Below are 26937 nucleotides of genomic sequence, written 5' to 3'. Positions count from 1 at the left end.
TCCCAAACAAATTTTGATACTCGTGGAAAAAGAAAGAAAAGGTCTGTAGGCTTTATCAGCTGAGCCAGGGAGTCTCTTCCCCAGCTGAGCTGACAGAAGCTGTGCTAAGACTGTCTTGTCTAGGAGTTACTCATCGAGATTTATTACACTTCACAGTTCTGCTAAGGACAGCACCCCTGACACCCTGTTGGGTGTTGGGAAACCATGTAATAACCATCGCCTACTGCAATCTCACCCAATGTTTTCAAATCACAAGGGATTCCCTGCAAAACACTTTTCAGATTGCTGAGCCTCTGTTTGATTTTTCAAGTGGTGCAGTTTCTTTCACACTGTGTCAGAAAAGATTCTGTCACCTCATGGGCCATCTGTGAATTAAGAGACCCTCGAATGAGATCACATGTTAAATCCCTTGTGAATACTTGGTTTGCTCAGCCAGAATTACTTCCCATTTATTCCATCTTTAGTGTACGTAGCTGAAGTGTTTATTCTGGAAATTATATGGGAACAAACCCTCTGTACACAATAGGTACAAGGAAACAATTCAGTCTGATTGGAACTTGCACACAGGTGCTATTGTACTTCAGGAACAAATGTCTGCTTCTTAGGCACCCAAATAAAATACTCTGCTTCTTGTGAAGATCTTACTATATGAGTAAGTATTACATACAGTGAGAAAAAACAGAGAGACAGTACATCCACTCTGTTGAAGTTAAGGGTGCAGCACAGACAGAATGGGCACAGGTTCATGGGAGTCTGGGCTGTCTCCTTTTCACATCAAAGCTGTCTGTGTCCACTGCTGTGAGGTCACCTGCATGCAGTTAGCCATCATATCTTCTGGTACCTTAGCAGATGCTTGGAGAATGGTCATTAGAGGCCCTCGGGAACATGTGCTGCATCAGAAACACCAGACAATCTTAACATAGCTTGGAAACAGATGATAAGGGAGAGACAGCCTTTAACCAAGCATGCATAGAATAAGTCAGTTAGCTTGGCATTTCAGATTTAGTTTGTTTTTCTCTCTGGTCAAAACATCATGTTGAGGTGGGCACATAATTGTTCACAGCTGTCTGGTTGGACTGCCTGTTCTGTTCCTGTCAGGTCTATCCTCACCCTTCCTTTACAGCAGTCCTGTAAACAGAAAACATGCACATTTTGGCTCTAAATGGGCAAGCACAAGACTGCAAGTGGGTGAGACAGAATGCTTTAGGAACCACACTTGGCAAAGGCAAAGCTGTATAGAAATGAGCCAGGGCAGTTCCACAAGCAGTCTTTCCCAAGTAAGTGGAGGACAAGATTATGAGGCATGTTTTGGTCTGCAGCTAATATTTTAAGAGCCACAGACTGTCTTACCTGCTATACATTTGGGCAGTTTAGTGCTGTATCTGTTCTAAACATTTTCAGATGTTTAGTGGATCAAGTGTCTGTTAAAGTGCTGTAAGTAATCTGAATTAGAATTCATTATTTGACCATTACTGCTGTAAGCCAAAATGATGCCACATCTGGGAATAAATTCACTATATGCTGACATCTTAATCAAATGCCTTCACGCGCAACAACTTAAACACGTCACTCAATCCAATGAATCAGGTTTTTCTAATTATGTTGTCTTAAATGAAAATTTGTGATAGGTGGGATCACATCTCAGACACATACTGGAAAGAAAACAATGCAACTAATCAGGACGTTGATGGAAAATGCAAATGTGATTTGGTTAGCCATATGAGAATGAATTTCTGACCCAGAGGACTAAAGGGAAGAAATCCCTGCTGAATTTGATCTTTGTCTGTAATCCGACTGGATGTGGACAGACACCTCAAAATAATTTAGACTAAACAATGACACAATGCATACAGGGAAAGCCATCCTTTCTTGTGCAATGATACATTGCTGGAATAGCTTCCTGTTGCCAGCCCAGCTGATGCTATATCATGTTCCCTCTTGCAGGACGGAGAGATGTGGTCCTCTGTTAACTGCACCATTTGTGCTTGTGTGAAAGGCAAGACGGAGTGTCGCAAGAAACAGTGCATTCCAGTCAGCAGCTGTCCTAATGTGAGTTTTTTAAAAGGACATAGCATTTTTTCCCTTTTCTTCTTCACCATTGTCTTTGTCAGTGTTTCACGGTAGCATGTGCATGGTAGGAGGGCACGCAGATGAGGGAGGAAGGATCCTTTGGCAGTTTAATTTAAGCTGGAGTTCCTGAAGTGCGCTATTGCCACCCTGTACATGGGCTTCCCACCTCTGTCCTTGCTCTGAAGGGTAAATGCTCCTTTTCTCCTCCTCCCTTTCCCATTCTCTATCCTGAATACCTACACTGGAACATCTCTTTCACATATATTTAATAGCTTTGTAGAGTGATGAGATGACTGTGTTAACGGATCAAGAGCATGCATGTTTTTAGGGCAAGCCACAAGAGATTGTGCTGGCTTTGCTCAGTGCAAATCAGACTTAATCACTTGGTTAGACATGTAAATTAGACAAAGCGAAGCAAATGATTTCAGTCAAACCTTGCCACTTCCTCTGAGGTTACAGCCTGAGTATTTTCTATGTTGAAGTCTGAAGTGAACCCGAAGAGTGGTATAATTATAACTTTGCTTAATTCTTTCAAAATTAGCATTAAATAAAACCTTGAGCTAAAGTCTGCTGTTGTTTCTTGGATGTCTGTTGTCTACAGATGATTTTTTTTAATGGCTAAAGCTTTCAGAAGAGGGAGCTCTAAATAGCATCTCATGTAGGTGTAGATCTCTGAACAGCACTGCAGGAGAGGGAGCCAAGTCATTAGCATTACACCTTCTCCGTGTTTCCTTCTCCATCCTGGAAGCCAGCAAGGAAAATATGAGTCACAGGCAGCTAGGTAGAAAATTTTAAATGACAAACTTGAGTTTGTAAAACTTTATACTTGTGAACTTTTGACAACCAGAAGCTATGGTAGAATAGAGAGCCTGTGTCTTGGCGCTCCCTGTTCTGCTGTGCCTATGGGCTGCAAGAACTGTTTGTATGCTCAGAAGAGGGGACGTCCTGCTCCTGTCACCCTGGCACTCCTTTGCTAGTTCACTGCAGAGGGCAGTTCTCCTGCTAATGGGCCTCACGCAAGGTGTTGCACACACCGTAGGAGGTGCGAACCAAGGGAGCTCTTCTTATAGGAACCTGAAGAGGCCTTTGGTAACCAGGTTTCCTCCCTTCAGGCTATTCACAGGATAAGCAGGAGGTGAGAGCTTGGGCCCTTCAGGTCTCTTCAAATCCTTTGTTGTTCAGGAACCTGGCCCCCACTGCACCTGTTTACATTTTCCCTGTGCTGATACATTTCAAACATTTAAGACTCTTCTGAGATCAAAATATACAGCTTAACATAATTCTTAAGTGAAATACAACTTCAGCACTACTGTATATAAATTTGAGCATTGAGATGACTCTTCAAAGTGGCTTCTGTAAACATTAGCCTGCTTTGCGGCTCAGAGACAATTAGTGAAAATAGTGGTAAGTGAAAATTCACCATCCACAATCCTGTGGCAGCATAACTGACTTGCTTAAAAACTCTTTCAGTGCTGTTAAATGATCCCTGCCAAGGCTAATGTGAATTTCTGAGCTATCCTAAACCTCCAAGTTGAATTCTCAGACAAGAACCAGTTCCTTAGGGCTGAAAAGGCCGTTTTTGTTATACTGCAGCACCATTCCTCATAGTATCTAACCAGTCAGCCTGTTCCCTATCTTAAAATGGAGTCTATAGCAAGCTTCACACAAAGCCACCCTCCTCCACAGGTACAAATAGCACTTCTACTCTTTCAAGCTAAATTGGAAGGACAAGCAGGAGAAAGAATGTAAACTCTAGAGTGAAATTTATTTTCCTATTCCAAGTGGTACCAGCTTAAGTAATTTTAAAGCAAATAATATATGCTAATGGATTTAAATCTTCTATTTCTTGTCTGTGCCCCACTCTCTGATGAGATATTCTGTCACAGATCTATAAACATTAATTAAACACACCACATCACTGAATGTAAAAGATATATTAGTGATTCTGGTACTGAGTGTCTGGGTATCATGCATAAAGTTTTGCTGCTGTCGCTGAAAACCGTAGGGGTGTGAACTCCATTACCTTACTCTATTCACAATGCTTCTGGCAGCAAGCAGTCTCTACTGGCTATTGAGGACTGCTGTGGAACAACATGCCATTAAGTGTCCCTTTGAATGTCAGGACCCATAAAGTTATATCATTAAAATTGTATTATGATACACACATCTGAGTGTGAAAGAGTTAAGGATTCGCAAGCAAACTTATAGTGTTATTCCTTGACTTAAATGCTTTACCATGCGGTCTTAATAGTCTTTGCATGATGTTTTTCTCTGATGGAATATTAATTAATTTATCAACATAAATTTTAGCCTATTATTCCTTGGAAAGGATAGGTTTCAAAGTGGTAGCTCTGCAGAAATTTTCTGTGCCATGCAGCCATTGGTATTACTAGATGTGTTGATTGCAGGCTGCCGTGTTTTCAGAGACTGTTTCTGCCATTTCATTTCTTCAGCATTTTTTTTTTTTCATGTTTTTTTGCTTTTCTTTTTGGAGCATTTAATTCTGTGTCAGTAATTACAGAAAGTGTCTGTCTTTGCTTCTTGTCATCTGCAGCAGAGGCAATGTATCTCTCCCAACTTCAAGCCCTCCTGTCATATTGACAGCAAAATCAGTCTTGCTTGGGCTCCTAGGGAGTCCTGTGGCTTGTGGTTTCTATTTCTTACTTTCTGACCATTGACTCCATGTATATATTCCCTCTCTTGGTTACCTGGAGTGTCAGCCTGCAAGGTGCAGTATACGCTGGCCTCCATCCAGTAAAGCCATTAAGCATGTGTCCAGTCCTGCTGAAGTTAGTAGGCCCTCCATGTGTGCTTAAACACATGCTTAAATACTTTACAGAAAGGGAGTAATCTCAACACTTGGCAAGACTGAATGTCAGATGTCCTCTAGCCTTTTTCTTACCTAATTTGCTATTCACTTGCCCTAGCTCTACTCTGTCCTCTTTCTTTCTTGTGCAATCTCCCTTCCATTTATACATTATTTCCATTTTCCACTTTGCCTGTTCTCCTTACGCCTCTGCTATCCCCACTAATAACGCCAGCCTGTACTAATGGTCAGTGGTCGTGGACAAGCCTTTTTTTGTGCTGCTACAGGAGATCCTGGTGAATTTTACAGCATACAACCTTTTCTGAGCTCCAAGGCTGTGCAAAAGTCAATAGAACTAAGTTCATGGCATGTGAAGACATTTGCAGAGCTTGATTTTGTGGGTAAATTTTGAACCCGTGAACTTCAAGTGAGCTGAAAATTTATTCAGAACACGTTCTCTCATCCCTAGCACAGACATCATTTAATGTTATACACATCTGTTATTATTACAAACAAAAAGTTGCTGTTTTTACTCTAGTGCCAAATGAGGCACAAAAAAACAACAGCTGTTGCTATTGCACAACCAAACAAAAAACCCCTAATTAGTCTTGCCTTAAGAAAAAAAAAAACCCTCAGACATAAAATTGAAAACCTCATAAAAAAGAAGAAAAATCCCAGAAAATAAATAGACTCAAATGTGGTCTGCTTATAAATATTCATGGAGAAAAATGGGATCACATCACTTAGCCCACTCCTAAGGGAACCCTCAATGCTAACGAACTCTTGCAGCACATGTTAGCAATAATGGGTTTCCTTATTCTACAAGACAAAAACAGGATCTCATGCCAACATGGTGGCTCAAGTAACCAGCCTCAGCAGGCTGCCTTGGAGATTCCAATTTCACTTGAATTCCTGCCACTTCCAGCTTGGCTGATGATTTCAACTCTTTTATTGAAACAGAGAGGTAAGGCTATGCAGTGCAGTGTGTGGCATTGAGCTGCGCATCTTCCATTAGTGCAAATAAGCATTGCCCAGCTTAGTATTTCTGTCTAGTCTTAACGGTTCTTCGTTAAAGGTGTTTTATCCTAGCAGGTACTTGATAGGACTCCCTGTTGCAGCCTGGTACTCAGTTATTCTCTTTGCTCTGAGTGCCTGGTAGTCACACAAATGTGCAACCATTGCCTCCATAGCCAGTTAAACTCAGATCCAACCCATCTCTCAAGTTTGGACTTGCATCACATCCATTCTATTCGCATGCAGCTGCACATTCAAGGACAGGCTTACACTGCACTTCTATGCCCTCAGGAAGATGAGCCCAAGGGCACTCAGCACCAAGCTGTCATTTGTACGACCGAGGTCGATCAGGCACGAGTGGGAAGGAGCGTGCTCCAGTCCAGCCTGCCAGCAGATAGCCTGAGTTCACTCCTCCTGACGTACGGTGTCCAAGCTTTGCAGCAGCGTAGGCAGAAAGCAGTGCAGATAGTGATAGGGCTTACTGTCTGTATGCCCTCTTCTCCCCTCTCTGCATAGACATGCCACGTATTCCTTCTCGATCTTCACAAGCTTTTCTGCGCTGCTGAGTGTGTTTGGGGGAAAGAAAATTGCAGCTCCATTTGCTTACTCTTCCTGGCCACTCCTTGCTCGCCTGCTTGGTGGGGAATAGGAGTAATGGTCCCAAGAAGGGGATGTTCTCTATGTTCAACCATGCTGGAGGGGAGAATCAGTGCCGGGAAGCAGCATAGCTCCATATGCCTCCTACTAACCTGTATAGGAATGTGGGTGAGCTCTAATATCACCATAGGTTCTGTTATAACCCATGCCAGTTTTCACTTGGAAAACAATATAATTCAGGCTGAAATTTTCCAGACTTATTACTTGAAGGCTAGCTTTAGGGAATTTGAGTAAAATCAGATAGGCCATTTTTAATTCAGTGAAGACTAAAACAGAGCGTGAATGTATGTACACACATAGAGACATGTTTCCTACTTCTAGCCAGCCTCCTTTTAGATACAACTGTAAAGCAAATTGATCTGGGCAAAGCAGTAAGTAAAGACTCGAGCCTTTGGTCCATATTACTAGAACTAGACCAAACTGTTTGCTTTTAGACGTTACACATCCTTGGATGTGTGCCCATTTACTTCAGCAGGGGACTTGGTCCATGATTTCTGAGTTGGTAATAAGATTTGCTAAGAGATATCACAGGATTTACCTATGAAAGGAATCTGGCCAAACTAGACCTGTATCAGTGCCTCCTTCATTCATTTTTCTGGGAAAATGAGTGGGTTTTTTTTTGTTTCATTTTTTTGGAACAGATCACCTCTGCAGAGACATAAAGGGTGTGCGTAAGAAATGTACTGTATGTATTTTGGAAGGCGGGGGAAAGGGGGGAAACCAAATGACTAGTTTGCTTTAGATATCCACGAATATACGAGTCCAGAATTCTCTCACACTCCCTCTAAAGAGAAAAGTGGTAACAGAGAACCCTTTTAGTATTTCATTTCTTATAAGACTGCCAGGAAGCTCTTTGAACAGTTCTGTCTGTTTTTAGCACCTGATATTTGAAGCTGTAACCAGGGCATTGAGTTCAAACACAACTTGAACTATTTTCAAAGGCTTATCCAGCCTTACAACATAACACAGTCATTGCTCCAAAAACTCTTTCATTAAATCAGCTTGTCTTTCTCCCAATTAGGGTAAAATCCTGAACAGAAAAGGATGCTGTCCTATTTGCACTGAAAGTAAGTTCTTTCTTCACATTCTTTAAATTCTTTTTTATTCTTTCAGAGAAGATAAATATACTAGAATTATGTTTGCATTTCTGCCTTCTTTTTAGAGGCAGCAAAAGGTCAGGTGGGTATGGCCACAGATTTTGTCTTCCATAAATCTGTAAATTTAAAATGCTTGTCAAGGGGATTTTTTTTTTCTCCAAATGTCACTAGTTTTGTCAAATTTGAGGTGTTCCTCTGTGGAGGATATAGTTGGCCTGTGAAATTCAAAATATGGATAGAGCTGATACCTTTTATACCTGTAAATAACACATGTAGCTATGCAAGAGTGGAGAAGCATAATCAAAGTATGTATATAATCCAAGGCTTTTGCAGATGATTTGTGAGAGTTAAAAAGAGGTGTGCAGAAATCTGAGACATAGTCTGGGAGAGCAATGGAAGATAAAATAGAAAGCTGTCCCTCTGTGATTAGTTCAAACCGCCTTTTTATCCCTTTACTCTTCACTTGAGGAATGATCATCTTATGATCATCACTTGTGATCTCTCCTAGTCAGCAAAGCACTTACACAAATACTTATCTGTACGCTTGTCCTATTTAAGTCAACAGGGAGACTTAGCCTCACAGAAGTTAATGGGATACAATTACATGTTTCATTAAAGACATGTTTAAGTATTTTGCCAAATAGGGACAGACTGCTAAAATGGGGCTTTATGATTTATAGGAAAGCATTTGAAAATAGGAACACGTTTTTAAGGAGAACGTTATCTATTCTTTTGTCTTAAGGGAAATTGTTTTTGCTGATCATCTCAATTCTGGGTGCTCTTGGATTGCACAAACAGTATATATGAAAACCCTGCTTCTCCATTCTGTACCTCAATTATTTTGAAATATGTAACTTATGGTAAAATAAATCTGGTTTGCAAATTTTCAGTATCAGAATGAAATGAAGTATGTGTGACATAACCTCAGAAGGTCTTAAGATCAGGGAGAGGGAGAAATGAAAGAGGATTCAAATGACCAGCAGTTGATTTTCTGCATGCTCAGTTTCAAGGGGGAAGAAACTTCTGGGGACCTCTGCTCAAATATGACGTTTCATTATTGTCATGAATTTATTGATCTCAATCTTACCTCTGTTCTTGTGTTTCATTCTCATTTAATATTTCTCATATGTTCTCTTGTAACATGAACAGTGTTTTGTGAGAGGAATGTAAACTAATGGGGTCATTCCCTCAAAGCACTGGAGATTCTCTTCTGGAAGGGGTTAAAAAGAAGACAGTAAAGTGACTCCTTCAGAAGTGCTACTAGCAAACTATGAATTGTGTTAATTATTTCATGAGAGAAGGAGGAAAAAAAATTACACATGTTGAAAGTAAAAATAACTCATCTAGGAACCAGGTAAACTGAAGGTCAGAACTTCTGATGATATAAAAAAGAAATGGCCATGACTGTAAGATGCGAAATTAAAGGCACAGTGTCATCAGCCAGCAGAGGATATGAAATTTGTATACCTGCTATGAATGAAGTAACAGCTGTTACTTATGTTTGATTTTAAAGAATGATCATATCTGGCCATGAGCAAGTGTGCAGAGAGAGGAGTCCTAGAGAAACCATGAGAATTTGGGCTCTTATTCAGCAGCCATTAGAGCATCTCCCCATTCACCTTAATGGATCCAGGCTGTGTGAGGAAATGGTAATCCTTCTTGACATCTGGAAAGTCTGTAGTGTGTAGTCCAAACAAATGCATGTGCCCGTAGTTTGGAGGTCTCTAGCCCAACCTCCTGCTCGAGGCAGGGTCAACACTGAATTCAGACCAGATTGCTCAGGGCTTTGTCCAGCTGGGTTTTTAAAAGCTCCAGGGATGGAAGTGCCACAACATCTCTGGGCAACCTGTGCCAAAGCTTGACTGTCTTCATGGTGAAAATTTCATTCCATATGTCAAGTTGGAATCTCTCCTGTTTCAGCTTATAATCACAGTCGCTTGTCCTCCAGCCATGCAGCTCCATAAAGAGCCTGGCTCCATCTTCTTGGTAACCTCCTTGTAGGTACTAGAAGGCTGCTATTAGGTTCCTCTGAAGCTTTCAGGTTAAACAAGCTTGTTCCCTTAACCTCTCCTCATGGGTCTTGACCACATTGCACTGGCTGTATGTAAGGCTGGGAGGCACGTTGCACTGTCCTGCAGTAAGCATGCTCCTCTGTTGCACATGAAACAGATGGATCTTTTTTTTGGAGAGGTGTCTCAGTATGGATCCATCTAGTATTTGGAGGAGAGCTGATGATGAACTCATCCTAAGCTTTTATAATTAAATGGTTGTTCCCAGCTTTTATCAGGTAATGTAATCAAAGTCCTTAAATACCTACTCTCATACTGTAGTGATAGCCATTAGTATTTTAACAGTTGCCATTTGCAAGGAGCCAATTCCACCCTTGCGTCAGAAATGCTGTAAATCTCATCACAACATTCAAACAGGCCAAAGGCAAAATCATAAGGATTTCAGTGATGATCACTATCTCAGATAGTCCAGTAATTAAAAGCTTTGCCAATTCAGTCCATTTCAGATGAGATAAGATGCACGTACAAAGCCCTTTCCCCCTCCCACCCACACATACTGATTTTCTCTCCACATATTAACCAGACATTTTTGGCGGTCCAGCAGATATTAATTTTCCAAAGTAAAAACAACATAGGAGGTACAAGAACATACTGTACACAGGAGATCTTTGAGTACAGTAAAAGGCAGCCAATTTCTATGAAGTGGGTCAAAAACAGTCACGTTGTTAAAGGATACACTTTAAACTAAAAAAAAAAAAAAAAAAAAAAGATTATTTTTCAAAGCAGCTTGTTGCACAGAGAACAAGTACCTTGTCTCCTAAAGGGCTGGTGAGTCTCTTTTGTCTGCTGTTGCTGAGGTTAACTATGGTTAGTTTTGGCATGTTGCTGCTTAAGCTCCATGGCTGGTGTACAGTTATCACTAATTAAACACAGTGGTCATACCAGTGGAAAATTCAACAGTTTAGTTTATCCTGCTGTAAAAATGTAATGAAATGTCACTCTTTTCGGCTTGATTTAGAAAAATCATCAATGACGTCAATTCCATAAATTAGTAATCCTATGTTAGACCAAGGTCATTTTCATATTAAAAAAGAAATCAGTAAGCCTAAGTTCAAATAACAGACTCTCTCAACTCTAGACAAAGAAGGGAATTTGCAGTGGAGGATAAATCTTTTTTCTTGACATAATAGAATTGATAGCCCTTGCTGGAGTTAGAGCATGCAGTGTGAAAGATTCCTATTGCGACCATGTAGATATCAGTTAATCATGATCAATAATCCTATAACGATTATACCTAAGTTATTGGTAGACTTTATGGATGAAGATTTTTCAAACTGTACTGCTGTCATAGACATTTTTGGGGCAGAAAATGCCTTTCATCACAAATCATTCTGCAGCTTTTTTAATTGACAAAATGACCACTGGAGCTAATGACTAAAGTCACCAAACTCAAAGGCATTTAGACCCAACCACAGGAGTAAAAGATTGGTACTTTCACCTGCTCCTTCATACGAATTCTTTTTCATTTGTTTTTATAGAAATGCTTAAAAATTGATGACTCTTAAGAGAAAAAAGAAAAGAAAAGGCAGGGTTATGTACATAGGTAGCTATGAGAGCAGGGACCTGGGCTCAAGGACCGCATAGGCCCCTGTTGGTTATTTTTCTGATGTTATTTCCTTGCCGTGGAGAAATACATCAAAAAAACCCTGCAATTGTTTATTCATACTGAAATGCTGCTCATGATTTACCTCCTTAGCCATTTCAAGTGTGATGGTCTACTGTATAAATATGTATTTGGACAAATTGGAGTAGCTATTTTATTTATGAAATAGACCATAAAGACTCCTGTGGAGTTTTTGACACCACACCTTGTAATGTGTATTATATCAAGCTGCACTATGCAGCAATTATGAGAAAAGTAGTCTATGGCTATGCATTTTTTAAGAAAAGCTAATGAAATTCTATTATGCATGTTCTGTAGCTACTTTTCAAAAGTTAATAATGTGTTCTGTTTGATTTAGGGCTTAATTTAGCCTATGGTCTAATTGCATTCAAAGTTTCATTTTGTTTTTAAAAAGCTGAGATCTTTTTGAATTATAGATGTGCAACCAAATCACTCTTAACTGGTAAACTTCTATTTTTTTCCTCCTTCTCCTTACTTAGAAAGTGTCCAAACCAATTTTAGTTATAATTTAAAGTATATTTTTCTTGGCCACTCTTAACTAGCTACAAGCCCAGAAGAGTGTGACCAGACATCTGGACATCTTGGACTTCAGTTGACTGCTCTGATGTGCTGAAAAAATAAAACAAGCTATTCCATGAGCACCAGAACTATCAGAGCCTGGTTTCCTATGGATTTGTGTCCCATTTCCTTTATACCCCAACAAATAATAAACCCAGTGAGAGACAATATATCCTGTGGCTGATCTGGAGCTACAAGTGTGCTAATTGGCCAGCCAATATGCTCCTGCTCTTTGGCCAGTCAGGATGTGTGCTGACTGTCTGTCTGGCCTCTACCGAGCATTATGTATAAAGGGCTAAATACTGTCTGTCTGGTGGTGGGAACACTGGGTGGAAGGCAGGAAGGTGCTTTCTTGTAACCACTTATTTGATTCTCTTACCTCTACTCATCCAGTGTTTTTTCCCAACGCTTACTAGAACTTAGGTGTCTTTGACATTTTTATCCCTCTGTCAAACGTGGTTCAAATTGGCCAAAACATGTCATGGTTTCATAATTTTTTTTTCCTTAGGAGAGTATGTTAAAACTCATGGAATGCTAAAAGGTCCTTTTCCTTACTGTTGCTTGTTTCAGCTTCCTTTTTTTGTACAGATAATTGTGTTTTCAAACCGTGTGCTCCTTGCCTACAGTTACCTTCCCAGCAAAGTCAATATTTTATTTGAAGTGCACACGTGATTCATAATACAAGGAAAACAGTCCAAGAACTCTATACTATTCATTTTAGCACCTGAATATTATTATTATTAGTTTGCTTGCAAGCTTTAGATCCTTAGGTGGGAACTGAGGAAACTGCATGAGTCATGCGTGAAGTTTAGGATTGTCAAATGTAAAAGTGTGAAGTCTGTATATAGCTGCTTAAAAAGAGAATGTAGAAACTGCTGAGCTCCCAGAAGTTCTCACTGAAGCCAGAAGTTTTGAAAAACTGATTTGGGAGCCTAAATGTGGGATTTCCAAAAGAGGTTTAGAGGTGTTTTGCAGCCAGCTCCCAATAATCTTTAATTGGAGTTGAGAGCCTTAACTGCATGAGGCCCTTTGAAAGTCAGCCTTCAGAACATAGTTTTGGGGCCCTCCGTTTACATATCTGAGACTTTCAGGGACAGAGACAAAACAGGGGTGTATTTGCCTTCATGCAACAGTGTGCATGTGTGTGCGTGTGTGTAGGTGAGCAAAAGATCGTCGAACAAATACCATAAATACTGCGTTCGAAACTAGCAAGAGACAGTGGCTCTCCACACACCTTGCCAAAGGATGTTGCGGATGCTAAAAATGTATCTGGGTTCAAGGGCAGCCTGGACAAATTCACAGAAAAGAAGTCCATCAAAGGTTACTACATAGAGAAGAAACAGGTCTAGCTCAGAAAGCCCCTAAGCTGAAAACAGTTGAAAGCTGGCAGAGTCTTAGAGGAAGTATCATATCCACTTGTCCTTTTCTAACTCCTTCCTAGACCCTAAGAAAGAGCTGACAGGGACTTGGAATGTCTGCAATAAGCTGGCAGGTTTTACTGTAAAAAAAGAAGGGAGGGTCTTCACCCACAGCTCTCTGCCACATTAGCACAAGCTAGCAAAACTCACGCGCTTGCATTGGGTAACGTAGCTTTGGTGATGCAGTGGTTGTCCACCTGTAGCAACCCAACAGAGGTGCAAGTTACCCACAATACTAACTAGAGAATCATTAAGTGAGAATTTCAAAAACAGCCAAGCAGAAGGGCCAGTTTGTTTCAAAAGGAGAAAAAAAAAGAACCAAACCATAAAACATTATGTGATTGAAACCTTCCCTAAAGGAAATAAACAACAATCCCAAACCTAAAAATGGCTGGAACTCTTTTCATGTTGCCTGCCTTTTGCTGTCTTGTTACACCCTGTAGTTAAGGTTTCTTTCTAGGCTAACCAGTTCTTCTTACTGGCAGTGTCCAGGTTATCCCATACACTCTTGCAGAGTGTACATTTTTTAAAAACCCGACATTCTAACAAACCCTTAAAAATGTTTTACCCACTAATATCAGAGAATCAATTATTCAGGCTGGTTTTAGGAGGTTTTCCCTCCCCCACTTCCTTGGTTATTAAAGAAAACATCAAATTTTGGATCAGACATTCAGCTATCCAATCCAAAATACATTCTTTTTTATTTTAACTGCACTGCATCAAGTTGACATATGACGTGATGCAATGTAACATAACATAAAACAACATTACCCTGCATAACACATTAGAAATTAAAACTAAATATTTCCTTTGGATCCCATTGGTACTAGCCATTTTACTTGCACATCTCTAAATTGTATTTGCTCCTTGCAGGTCTTGCCTCTTAACCAGTGGCTTAGGTGAAGAACCCCCCCTTTGCCCCCCAAGATGTATTAGGTAATAACATGTACAACATCTCCACATTCTTGGCTTCTGGAAGTGCAGACAAAAAACAGTTCTCTTCACTGAAGTCTTCACTGATATTTAGGCTGTTTTTTTCTTGTTGATAGTTTCCCTGTTTTTGTAAAAGTTTTCATTATATTTAAAGAAAAATTAAAACCTGAAAATGAAATAGGATCTGAACAGGTGATAAAAATATCTTTAATATTCATCATGCAGGTAATTACATGAGTACATAAGGAAATTAGAAGCATTTTAATGTGATTTAGTAGCATTAAAATCAGATGGTCCCCATATAAAATCTACAGAAGTTTTCCCCTGGGTAAAAATTATGTTGGTGATAAAAACTACATTGTTCCTTTCATTTGAAACTTGCAAATTTATTGAGAAGTATCAAACAATTAATCTTCTTTGGATTTTGGGAAACAGTTATTGGTATCCTCATTGGTATCAGTGAGGAAAATGAGACTCAAAGAAGTGGACCTGTGCTTTTTTAAGAGCACTTCCTAAATTAGGTACCTGTTTTTGGGCTCTACTTAAAGTCCTTTGGGCCTGATTTCCAGAGGTGTTGGTCAACTGTGGTTCATTTTGACTTCAAATGGAGTTGTGAATGTTATGTCTTCTAGAAATAGAAACTTTTGGCCCCTAGTTGCCAGACATAGTAAACTGGCGTAATAATGATGCCAAACGTAGTTACTGGTTTAACGGAAGACTTAACAAGAAAAAAGCAAGGTGGTGAAGTTAGGGTTGAAGTACAACTCTCCCAGGTACCACCTCTATAGGTATGTCTCCAAGTGGTAAGAGAGACCGAAGTTAGATTTAAGAAGACCTTACTAGCAGTTAGGATAGCTATGTGCAGGAATAGGAATAGAATAGGTTGCCAGAGGAGGCTGTAGAGTTTCTGGTACTACTACTGCTCTTTAAGAACTAGTTAGATAGACATCTGTCAGGAAAAGCATAGATACAAGTGATTCTGCATTGCAATTGGAGAAGGAATAGATAATGTCTCCTTGGGTCCCCTTCACCCTTGTTTCCGTGGCTCCGCGTAGGAATCCCTGGACTCCTCTGACTGAAGCAAGTAGAAGGTGCCAGAAACAGTCTGGCTGCATTAGCATGGCACTTCATCTAGGCTGAACAGCCCTGCTGAGGAAGGTGTCAGAGCCCCATGCTGCACCCCACCATAGAAATTCCCTGCCTCTCCTCCGTAAAAGCCATGCCTCCCTCTTTCTTTGTAGTTTTGAACTTGCCTTTTTTTTAGCTGTCTTTCCAGAGGAGCCATTGTTAATTAGTTGGGGTTTTTTTTAGCAAATAAATTGTATTCTCTGTTATCCTCCGCTCCTTTGGGTTTTTTTGATTGGCACTGTTCACAGCTCTCTGATTACCGAGTCAAGTTTTATTACTGCACTAAGCTCTCCCTCTAAAACAGGCATCATCTTTCAAAAGCAGCGTAAACCCCTGGGTATTCAGCTGGCAGCAGCCCTGTACATGTCTCTGTCCGGAGACTCCTTCTTCCAGGAACAGCAGCAGTGAGATGTGGTTGGGACCTATTGTTATACCCGGAGGCTGAAATGCAAATAAATGTGCTGCTCTCCTGGATTGCTAGGCCTTGGATTGCCTCTTTTTTTGAGAGGCGTGTTAGACTCTCACTGAGGACTACTTAGGCTGCATAGCCCCCTATACTAGCAGGACTAGATGAGGTGATAGCCCTTCCTATGCCCCCACATATGGGCTGTGCTCTTCAACTTGTGCCTGGAGGGGAAGGAGCACTGCCTTTGCCCAGTCGGCACTGCAGCTGCATCCATCACGTGCCTGGAAGCTCCTCGGAGCACCTGGGAGCAAGTCAGTGCCCTGCGTAGCCTGCCCAGGCCTCGTTTAGAGTTGGCTTCACTTTGGGTGACCACAGGGCAATTCAGCATCACTAAGAAATCTCCCTGTATTCATAATGGTGTAAATGATAGGTGAATATACCATGCCATCTGATAGTCATCACATCTTGTTGCTATCATACTACTGCCTTTTAGTAGGTAACATGATAACAATAACTACTAGAAGTCAGTTGTGTATAAACAACATTTGTGATTGATAGTTTGTAAAATTATATAAAGATGTTAATAGTAAATGGTGTTCGCATTTCATACATCAGGCATTGCATTCATGATTGAATGGTAGACATGGTTTACAAGCTACTTAATGCTGGTAATATGGACAGTTTGGGAAAAGATAGATGTACCTAATTTATAAATGCACAATATTTTTAAGTGTGCCTATGGGAGTTATGGACAGACCCTGGTCCTGCTGAAGTGGTCTGATGGCTATTAATTTCAGTTGCTCACCCCAAAAATTTTTTGTAATTTTTTGAGTTCTGCTGATGCTGATGAATTAGGCTTTGCTCCCACAACAGAGCTTAAAAGTGGGAGTTCACTCCAAGTAACTTTAACTGTCTAAGTGGAATGTATCTAGTCCAAGCAACTTGTCTAAGTTCCCAGTGCAGGCAGCAGAGAGAGACAGGCACCTCCAGAAAGCAGTTCTCCATGTATTGAAAGTGAAGTCTACACTGGTGAGATGAAAGAGTTTCTAGTGGTGTCTGTTTCTCACTGCCAGTGAGAGGAAGCCTGGATAAATTGCTTAGACTAGACACTTAACTTTTCAAAAGCTGAAGATAGGTGGGAAGGCTTCTATCACACATGTCCAGACACATGCAGACTCTGCAAAACCCAGGGATCTGCCTGCTCTGATATCATGAGTGAGGCTTGCATTTTCTGAAAATGAAATAATTTGAACAGTCTCACAGGCATTGTAATAACCTAACCTATTCAGGTGGTACAGTGTGTGTGGATGATAAGCACTTAGGTTGGAAGAGTTGTCTTTTGTTTCTAGCTACATGTTAGCCTTCCCATACTGACCCAAGGATTGATTGACCTTCAGTTCCCACCTGCTTTGAAAAATGATTCTATTAAAAACATAGAGCTTCGGCTTTTGAAAATATATATTCCTAGCAGTCCTCAGCCAAATCTAACCTGTAGGGGCATTAGGTGAGAGCAGCATCCTCTAAGTTCTTATCAACTGCTTCTTTTCACACATCGATTGATCCTGATATGGCGCTTTTGTTTCTCACTCACCTGCAGAGCCTGGAGTTTGCACTGTATTTGGAGACCCTCACTACAACACTTTTGATGGACGGACATTTAACTTTCAGGGAACATGTCAGTACGTTTTGACGAAAGACTGCTCCTCCTCTGCCTCGCCCTTCCAGGTGCTGGTAAAAAACGATGCCCGTCGGACCCGTTCTTTCTCCTGGACAAAATCTGTGGACCTTGTGTTGGGCAGAAGCATTATCAGCCTCCAGCAGCACCTCACAGTGAAGTGGAATGGGACCCGCATCTCACTGCCTTGCGAGACACCACAATTTCAGATCGATTTGGATGGTTATTTGCTGAAAGTGACAACCAAAGCAGGTAGGGTAAGTGTGTGTGTGTGCACATGTGTGTGCATATGTCTTCTCCCTGAAGAACATCTCAAGTGCAACATGAACAGCAGTCAGTAGAAAAACCATAACAGTGGCAGTAAAGATATTTTATAATTCTGTAGAGATCTGAGGATCCCAAAGTGCCTGATAACCCTTTCAAAATCCCTGCAACCTATAAGGAGGCAGATACCAGTTGTGAATTTGAAAATCTTTGCAGAACACTTCCTAAAATATGTTTCATTCTGCAATTGATAATTAACTGCTTGCATACACAAATATGCCTGTAATTTTCACTTCCAATAATGTAGGAATGGTTTACCCAGGTTCATCATTTGATACTAATTGATAAGAACAAAGAGGAAATCAGTTCTTAAACATAACACTCAGTTCTTCCCCGGTTGCAGCAACACACCTTACAGTCTAAGTGGGCAATATATATAAAATCATAGTAGTTAATTGCCAGGAAAATATGGAATGAGTTGAAGCTGTCAAATTATAGAAATATTTCATTAGGGATATCCACCAAAATGGAGGTCCTGGTTTGAAAATCAAGGCCTGATTTGCTGTGTAACGTCAAATTGTTGGGCTCACCTTGTGTTCAAATAAGAGTTTGTTGGAACAGAAAGTCCACACAACACCAGAAGCAAGAGGAAATTGGAAGCTTCAAAGCATCTGGTACCTTTTTTGCAGAAACGTGAAGGGGAAAGAGCAGACTCTCAGGTCTTTCAAGTCCTAGAAAGTACAAAAATTAACAAAATGCTAAATCAGAAGACTTGCATTTGTTTTGATAAACTGTTCTGAGACTATAGTATCCTGGCATAGATAAATACTGAGTGGAAGTTAAAAATTTACTCATTAGCATGTGTTAGGCACTACTGCAGTCCTGGGAGATTTCACTTACACAGTGAAGTACTGTTTCGGTGAGAATAATATTTACTGTTAATTCAATTAAATGCCATGTGAAAGCAATGAAACCAGTCTTTCTTACGGAGTGATATGGTCACAGGCATAGTCTTAGTCATTATCTAGCATCTTTTTTTTCAAGGGGGCACTAGCACCCATTGTTGAGCTGAGAATTTAGACACCTGTTCATATATTCCCTGGAAATGTAAGTCTGTATAATGTGGATCCCAGCTCTGGGCTCATTCCTCAAAGTGGCAATGCAAATTTTTGTGGCTGTCTGTAAAATGCACACAAGTTGACCATTATTCACAACTTCTAATTAAAAGCATCTTGAGGGTTTCTCTTTGCAGCCAGATGAAAGCTATGAATTCTGGCGATGTGGATTTCATTAGCCAACCACAGGCCAAGGAAAGGTTTTCAATAGAAGATGAATGACAGCTAGTCCTGCTGCTATTCCATTTGTCTCTGGTATAAGCCTAATAAATGACTGCACACATCCTTGTCCATGTGTTGGCAGTGGAGTGCAAACATGGCATATGACAACATACCAAACAGTGTGTAATCACTGCAAATCATAGTCTAAATAATTCCTCCCCTTGACAGCGACGGATTAGGTTTCTCTTGCTGAATGCAACACCATGGGCCAAGTCCTCCTTTCCTCAGCACACAAGGCCTGGAAAGCAGCAGAACGGTGTGACTCCATTTTGCTGGGAGAGGACAACCGGCAGAGAGGCTGCAGAGAGGTGGAGTGTGCTGAGCAGAACTTTTTTAAAGACAAAATTTTTGTTCCACAGGAAATTCCAAATGCTGGGGTGGGGGGAAAAAGAGAATTTTCTCTGTTTCAGAATGAAATGTAGATTTTTTCTAAATATATACTTTTCCAGTGTAGAGGAAAAAAATGGGGGAGGGGGAGATAATTAGAAATAACCAAAAACATTGTACTAGCAATGAAATTCGAAATAAAACTAGGCTTGGAAGTGTAGGGTCTGGTGCTTACAGCTCAGGCAGCTTTCCCATGGCTTTTGGTTTTCCTTCTGCAAAGCTGGGAACAGAGCCCTCGATAAACCAGGGGAGCCCGAAGCTTCAGGAAGCCTTGTGGGCCCTGGCTACAAGGCAATCTGCATGGCAGGGCTGTCCTAGAATTGCACACCCTGAGAGTCCAGGCTTCCAGACAGCCCACCAGGCGAGCTGGCAGGAGACCAGCTTGGAGCCCTGCCTGTGTTTTGTTGGAAGTTCATTGAATCTGATATGTCTCCCTGAAGCATTTCAGTTCTGATGGATTGGCATTTTCCATTGAAAACCTGTTTTGTTGCTTAATTCCTCACCAGCTGTAGCCCTGGATGCCATGCAGCAGCAATTCTGGCACCCTGCACTTGCAGGTACTTCATCATAGGTGCAGTTGGGATGGTGTTGAGTCCTCATCTAAAATCTCTGTGTTGAGAAGAGAAGAGAGCAGAGGATCCCAGAGCTGGTGTTATTTCATCTGCCCCTGTAGTGCAGGAGTTTTTTGGGTTTTTTTTTCCCCCCTGTGCTGATCTTATGTACAAATTCACTTTGTTGAGGCTTTCTGTACCAAGTTGGCCCTAAGTCTTTAGGGAAGAGTGGTCTGCCAGTTCTTGAGGGTGCCTTTACCATGAAAAATCGTGCAGAACAATTGATGGAGTTCCCAGCATGTGGAGCTCAGTGTGTGATGTGCATAAATCCAGAAGGAATTTTTTGAAGGCAGTAGAGAACACATTGTGCCAAGTTAAGAAATCAAGTAACAAGTTGGTTAAGCATCCCTCAAAGAAAGGGGAAAATTGGAAAACCCTGAAAAGTAACAAAGAATGTTCCTTTTCTGCACATCCCCAGATGGGACAGATGCTGCATCCTTTGGCTTCAAATCTCGCCAATTACTTAGATTCTGATTCTTGTCCAAATGAATGGGAAACTCATCCATTTGCGGGGGGAGGAGAGGGGGGAGTAGGCACCAAGAAACTCTTCCAAACAATTTCTGTCTGCCAAGGAGACCATTTCAAACATTGCTCCATAGCATAATCCCGTCTGTCACAGCTCTTGTTGGTTTACTGAAACCAACTGATTTTTCTGCCTGTGGACAAACAAAAAGGCACACACTGCACAGTGCAAGCAGGCACTGAGCACAGTATCATGTGTGTTAGATACCCTTCCAGGTTATCCAAAAATGGAGCAAGCTCCGTTATGGACAGAAACCTGTCAGCTCTTCATCAAAGCTAGAAATCTTGCTAGTAAGCTCTTTTAAAAACAACGTGATACTATAAAGTTACAAAGTTAGACTTGCATCTGAGCACTTAGCAAAGTATAGTGTAATTAAACGATATCCAACTAGAGGAAGGCACATCCTCTTGTGGTAGTTTGGCTGTGACTCTCTTAAATCAAGTCTAATAACCAAAGCAGGAACCTCTAGATTTAAAAGTATGCATTTTTATACCTAGAGATGAAAAGTCATAATTTTGTTATTCATATCTGCATGCATACCTGGAGTTCACAGAGCAACATGGAACAAGTAGATTTTGTAAACTCTCATAACATTATAAAGGACACACAAATATTCAGGATAATTTCAGGGTTAACTCTTGTTATGAACATGAGTGGTTGCAGTGAAAGTCAGTTAGTCCTGATTTGAGAAAAAAAAATTGTAAAAGGAAAATTAGTATAAAACCATTAACCTGTCTTTTATGACTGTGCTTAAAGTCAGCAGCTCTGATGGAGCTCGTTTGTGCAACAAGCTGAACACTACTTTAAAAGCTAGAGTTATTTTCTGAAGAGAAAAGAGAACTGTCTGAGAACCTGGATCTTGACAAACTTTGAAAAAGTTTATATGGTTCTCAAGTATGGAATAATCTCAGCTTATAGGTTAATGGCAGGGTTTTCTTTTAGTGCCAGCAGAGCAGTATTAGTCTGATGTCTGCAAATCAAGCTGTGTTTTGTTTTGTTCAGTGTTGTCAGAAGCAGAGGCAGCTGGAATTTGAATTTGTCCAGCAGTGATAATGTATGAAGCAGCTTAAAAGGCAGTTTTGTTCCTTGCCACTGTGCTGGCCTTGTTAACAATTGTAGTCTTGCTCAATTTCTCAGTCAACTGGGTGTCAAATGCCTTTGGAGGAGAACACAGTGGCCCTATCCATTTTCGGTTTATTAGACAGTTTGAAACTGTTTTAAGGCATAATTAGCTCGGGACGTATTTGTACTATCTTGCTTATCCATAGTGATAAGAAAATATGACAAAATAGACTGTAGCGACTGTATGATGCAGAATTATTTGCAAAACCTTGCTAGGTAAATCTTTCCCCAAATGCTTGGTAACATCTAAATCACACAAGGGACGGGACAGTACTTAGCAATGGCAAAACACCCCTTCTGTAGCCATAATTGCTATTGAGCCTCACCCTGTTTTTTTGTGGTGCTGGTAGGAATTGTCATAGGAGACAATGGGACATGTTGCTAAAGGAACGGTTCCAGCTTTGAACTGAGTCACTGGTATGTTAATTACTTACATGAACGTAGGGCAGGATTTGGATCGTATAGTGACAAGCACTGATTTACAAGAGGAAAGGGTGGTGATAAGCCAGCCCACACATCCAATGTAGAAAGCTGGAGCAAAGCCCTGGTCCTGCACTGCGGAGTGGTGCTGTTTGGTATTCTTGGCCAGGAAGTTAGAAGAGGGTAAAAGTCTGGATTACCCTGTTCAAAAGCAGATTCCCGTGTTTATCCTTAACTAACCAGTGCTCACAGGTACTTTATGGGAATAAATTATTGTCAGCAAGATGATTGGTGATCTTCAGATGGAAAGCTCTGCAAAAATATGAAGTATTAGCAGTGATCAGACACTGGAAATAATTAAAGGTTATTTCTGGATGGAAGATAAGCAGCAGTGATTCTTAGCATTCTTTTTATCCAATATGATACCAAAATTGTGGGTTTTTATGAGATATGTATTTACTCCTCAGAGGATGGAATTCATTTAATTTAAATTCAGCCAAGTTAAAACTAGAAGTTTAGTCTCCATCTGATGTCTGGGCCCTTTCTAGTATCAAAGGAAACAGAAAGGCATCTCCAGAAGGTAGTTTATCCCCCTTGTGACAAAATTAATGCACCCAAGAGCTGTCTGTTTCTCTCCATCAAAAAGAGAGCTCAGACAGCTGACTTAAACTAGACATCTAGCTTTTAGGTGGGTAAAGACAGATAAAATGGATTTCACCCACAGAAGGCAATTTTGATTTTGATGCATGGAAAGTGCAAAATCTTATTGTTAAGAGAATGCAGTAAAATGGATTATAGCAGAGCACTTACATACTAGCCACTAGATAAACATTAGATGTCTACCATCATTCCTCAGTGCTGATGGTTTATGAAGACTACATTTCAAAAGGTTGGTCATGGGCTACAGAGTATTTAATAGCTTTTGGATGAACCCTTTGAAACCAAAAAATCCCCTCAGAATCCTACTTAAAACAGATTTACCCATCTGACATCTCTTTACTGTTACCTCTTTATCTCTTTTTACCTACACAGAATAAGTTATTGGCTTCAGAACAGTTACATTCACCCAAATGAGTTACCAGTTTCAGCACTGCAGGCAAGAAAAGAGGGATATTTTCTAGGAAGTGGTCACTGGTAGAGTGCTGTGGGGCACAGAAACTTTGGCGTGCCTGTGACCTGTGCTGTGGTTGACAGCGGCTGAAATTGTGGCTGCACTGAAATCAGCTAGGAATGTGCCACAGCAAATTCAATTCTGCAGAATTTCGCAAGAGCCTTTGAGAAGCATAGAGTATTTCTGTCTCAGCTCCAGGTTTTTCAGGATAACCCTTTCCAATAGCAAGGAGCAACAAAAATAAATAGAGAGAAACAAGTGTATGTTAATTGTCATTTGAGAAACATTATACTTGCCAGAAGGCACTTACTGGCAGGTATATAGAAATCTAACAACATTTTGGGAAGAAAACCAAAGACTTTGTTTAGGTCCCCCTGAACACTCTTTCACAGACATAAGGCACAGTTTGTTATCCTATTATCCTCATTTTCTTCTTCTTCTTCTTCTTTTTTTTTTTGGTCTTCTCCCTCTCTTTCTTTATTAGGCTTGGAAATCTCATGGGATGGAGACAGTTTTGTGGAAGTCATGGCTGCACCACATCTGAAGGGCAAACTCTGTGGTCTCTGCGGCAATTACAACGGGCACAAGCGAGATGACCTGATTGGGGGGGACGGGAATTTTAAGTTCGACGTGGATGACTTTGCCGAGTCCTGGCGCATGGAGTCAAATGAGTTCTGCAGTCGCCCTCAGAGGAAACCTGTGCCCGAGCTCTGCCATGGGACGGTGAGGGTGAAACTCCGGGCTCACCGGGAATGCCAGAAACTCAAAGCCTGGGAGTTTCAGAGCTGTCACTCAACGGTGGACTATACCACGTTTTATCGGTAAGTGTGGCTTGCCGAGGAGTGAGAAAGAAAGTTGTTGTGCGAGGAGAAAAACTGCACAGAATTGGCCCAGTTTTGGTAGTGCTTGAGCGCATGATCCAAGCTGTTTTCTCTAGGAATTAATGTACAGGCTTAGAGTTAGGCGCGTTTTGAAGAGCTTTTCTGAGTCAGGCGTCAGAAGAAGACAATCCTGGGCCAATGAAGACTAGAGGAGTTAAAAATGAGAAAGATGGGCAGGCTTATAAGTGCCTAGTGAAAAAGTACTTTTGGAGGCTGAGGAAAGAAAGGGAAGATAACAAAAGTCTCTAAAACATTTTGGGAAGTGCTTTCTAATTTCAAAATCAGCTGTAAAGCTCTGGCTGAGTTTAATTGCTGTTGCCTGTGGTTCAGAGAACTCTGTGCCTTCCCAGAAGCTTTTTGAAAATGACTTTATTAAAACATATACTACTGTCACCTCTTGGATGGTGTAGTTTGTGGGTTTGAGAGTTTGAAAGGATGGAGTTAATACAGTGTTCAGTTTTTGCCTGTCCTGCCCTGAGAGCAATGGAAGACAAGCTGATCTGGAAGCCTTGTTTGAGTGAATTAGTGAAGATTTTTTTTATCTTTAAAAAGTTTCCAGTCTAAACCACAGCTCTTTAATTGGCACGAGTTTATTTGCCCCTCACTCAGTAAATAAAATTGTCTTTTCTTTTGATTGCGTGACATAAAAGATGAAAGCAAGCTGAGTCACAGTTGCATGGTGGTGGATGGAGCTGCCTCAACTCTGTGCTTCCAGCTCTCCCCACTTGTGCACATCTGCTGAACTATTGGGCTTATTAGGAAAAGATTTTTAAAATGACTCCATTTCCCTTATGAATTGCCTTTCCTCTTCTTTTGTATTGAAACAGAAAGACCTTTATCTACCCCAGTAACTTATGGCTGGGTGCTGGGAAATGCTAAAAAAAAGTCACACAACTTGGTTTGCAGTCTGTGTGCTTCTGCATGCAGTTTACCATGGTGTATCCCTGTGCTAGGGGCCTGGCAATTTGAATCTGAGTGAAGATGATGCTGTGTGCAGGTTACCATAATGCTTACAGTTTCCAATGGCTGGGGGCACGGCAGAGACCACTTGAGTTGCTAACACACACACAGGGTCTGTTGAATGCATTTCAGCAACATTCCCGTCTCACTTCCATTGTCCTTTAAAGGTAAGTGATGACAACGCAAATGGAAAACAGGCACAGAGAGATGTTTCATTTTGCAGTTGGTTTTTTTTTGTCCCTTTTTTAAAGTAGTTCATGATTAATTTAGTGCAATGCACTTCCTGACACCACAGCAGAAAATGATTTATATTCTGGCTAGAGCAGCCAGAAGAAAACGTCTGCATCCTTGCACACAAGAATTACCATAGAGAATTTCTATTTCTTTAAAATGATCTGCTCTATTTGACCTGGAAAGACAATGAAATCAAGCAAGTATTTAATTTGATTAGATCCATTTTGTAGAAGTGTATTTTACCCTGAAGAAACTTTACTTTGAAATAACTATCAACTTCTGTCAGAATTAGCTGATTGTTTGGTTTCCTGTAGATATTGCCAGCTGTTGGAACACTCAGGTGCAAATACAGGAATCAAAGAAAAAATATAAACTGAAATTAAATAATGGCATTTAGTAGAATGCTAGTTCTTGTTAGAAACCGGCAAAGTTGTAGCAAACAATTTATTCAGTGGCCATGGCCTTTTTTCGTACTAGGAAATTCCTGCAGCCAGGTAATGATTGTATGACAGATTCAAGAAAGCTGTGGGAGCCTTTCTAACATAAATCTTTACACACACACACACACACACACACGCACACAGACACACATGCACACACACACACACACACACACACACTTGGCACTTTTCCTGGATGTTTTTCCAAGAAATCGTTGTTGGTGATGTACTTCCACAGGAATTAAATTCTAAAAATTCGTAATTACTATCAAAAGAGATTTAAATTAACATTTACAGATTTTCATTGAGGTGTTTTAGAAGAAGGTACCTAGTCAATGTTTTCTAATTTCCTGTTGGGTTTTGCTAACATTTTTCCAAGTCTGCTTTTCTGAATATGAACATTGTAGCCTCTAGCAATAAGGAAAGTGCAAAAGGCAGAATGTTAGGTGCCAGGTTCTTTCTTTTCTGTCCGTTCATCTGCTCTTTGAATTGAATAGCTTGTCAGTTTTTACTCTCCATCATTACACATTATGTAATGTTTCCGTTTGGAATACTGCATTCTGGAGAGTTAACCTTTCTTGGTCATTCTTGCCTATGTTATCACATTGCCTCATTTTTATTATGCTGCTCTGTTAGTGACCTGCTACTAATAAGAATTCTCAGAAATAGAAATAAACTCAGCAGGAACATTACAAATTAGGGTGTGTTTTCTCCAAATACCCAAAAAGGTAGTGAACAATACATTGCAAACATTTGTCTGACATTATGTTAGTGATGAGATTTCTGTGAAGACATCTCAAATTCATTTTAAGACTCATTCTTTTTACAGCTGTAATTTCTCCTTTTGTTAGCCATCCAAAAAACATATACAACAAGATTGTCATGATTATTAGGGGCAAAGGATATGGTTAATGTTTTAAAGAGTAAAGATCTACTTGCATGGTTGTGGGGTCAAGAGCAGATAATTCCTGAGTTTGACCTTGATAGATCTTTTGTACCTTTTGAGAAATGGTTGTGCATATTTCCCTTAATCCCTATTTGATTTTGTGAGTTTGGTGACTTGTGTTTCTCTGCAAAGCATGTTGAAGAATAAAGCACAATATAAGGATAAAAGAAAGGATTTTGAAATAGTCCAGACTGCAAACTAACATTTTTAGCATCTAATTTTATACAACTCTTTTAATTCTTTGTT

At 40.5% G+C, this 26937-nt stretch overlaps 1 protein-coding gene across 1 annotated transcript in view; it reads left to right on the top strand.

Annotated features, from left to right (window-relative positions):
* The window catches only part of BMPER (BMP binding endothelial regulator), a 156487-nt gene that overhangs the window by 86575 nt on the left and 42975 nt on the right, over nucleotides 1-26937 (top strand). The window contains exons 10-13 of the mRNA XM_067292180.1: nucleotides 1945-2049; nucleotides 7569-7614; nucleotides 17378-17707; nucleotides 23715-24051. Of these exons, the coding sequence (XP_067148281.1) occupies nucleotides 1945-2049; nucleotides 7569-7614; nucleotides 17378-17707; nucleotides 23715-24051 (818 nt within the window). The remainder of the gene's footprint in view (nucleotides 1-1944; nucleotides 2050-7568; nucleotides 7615-17377; nucleotides 17708-23714; nucleotides 24052-26937) is intronic.

This window comes from Apteryx mantelli, chromosome 2 (genome assembly GCF_036417845.1).
Source record: "Apteryx mantelli isolate bAptMan1 chromosome 2, bAptMan1.hap1, whole genome shotgun sequence".
Lineage (NCBI taxonomy): Eukaryota > Metazoa > Chordata > Aves > Apterygiformes > Apterygidae > Apteryx > Apteryx mantelli.
Note: the sequence above shows the minus strand (reverse complement) of the source record. Positions and strands in the feature narration are given on the sequence as shown.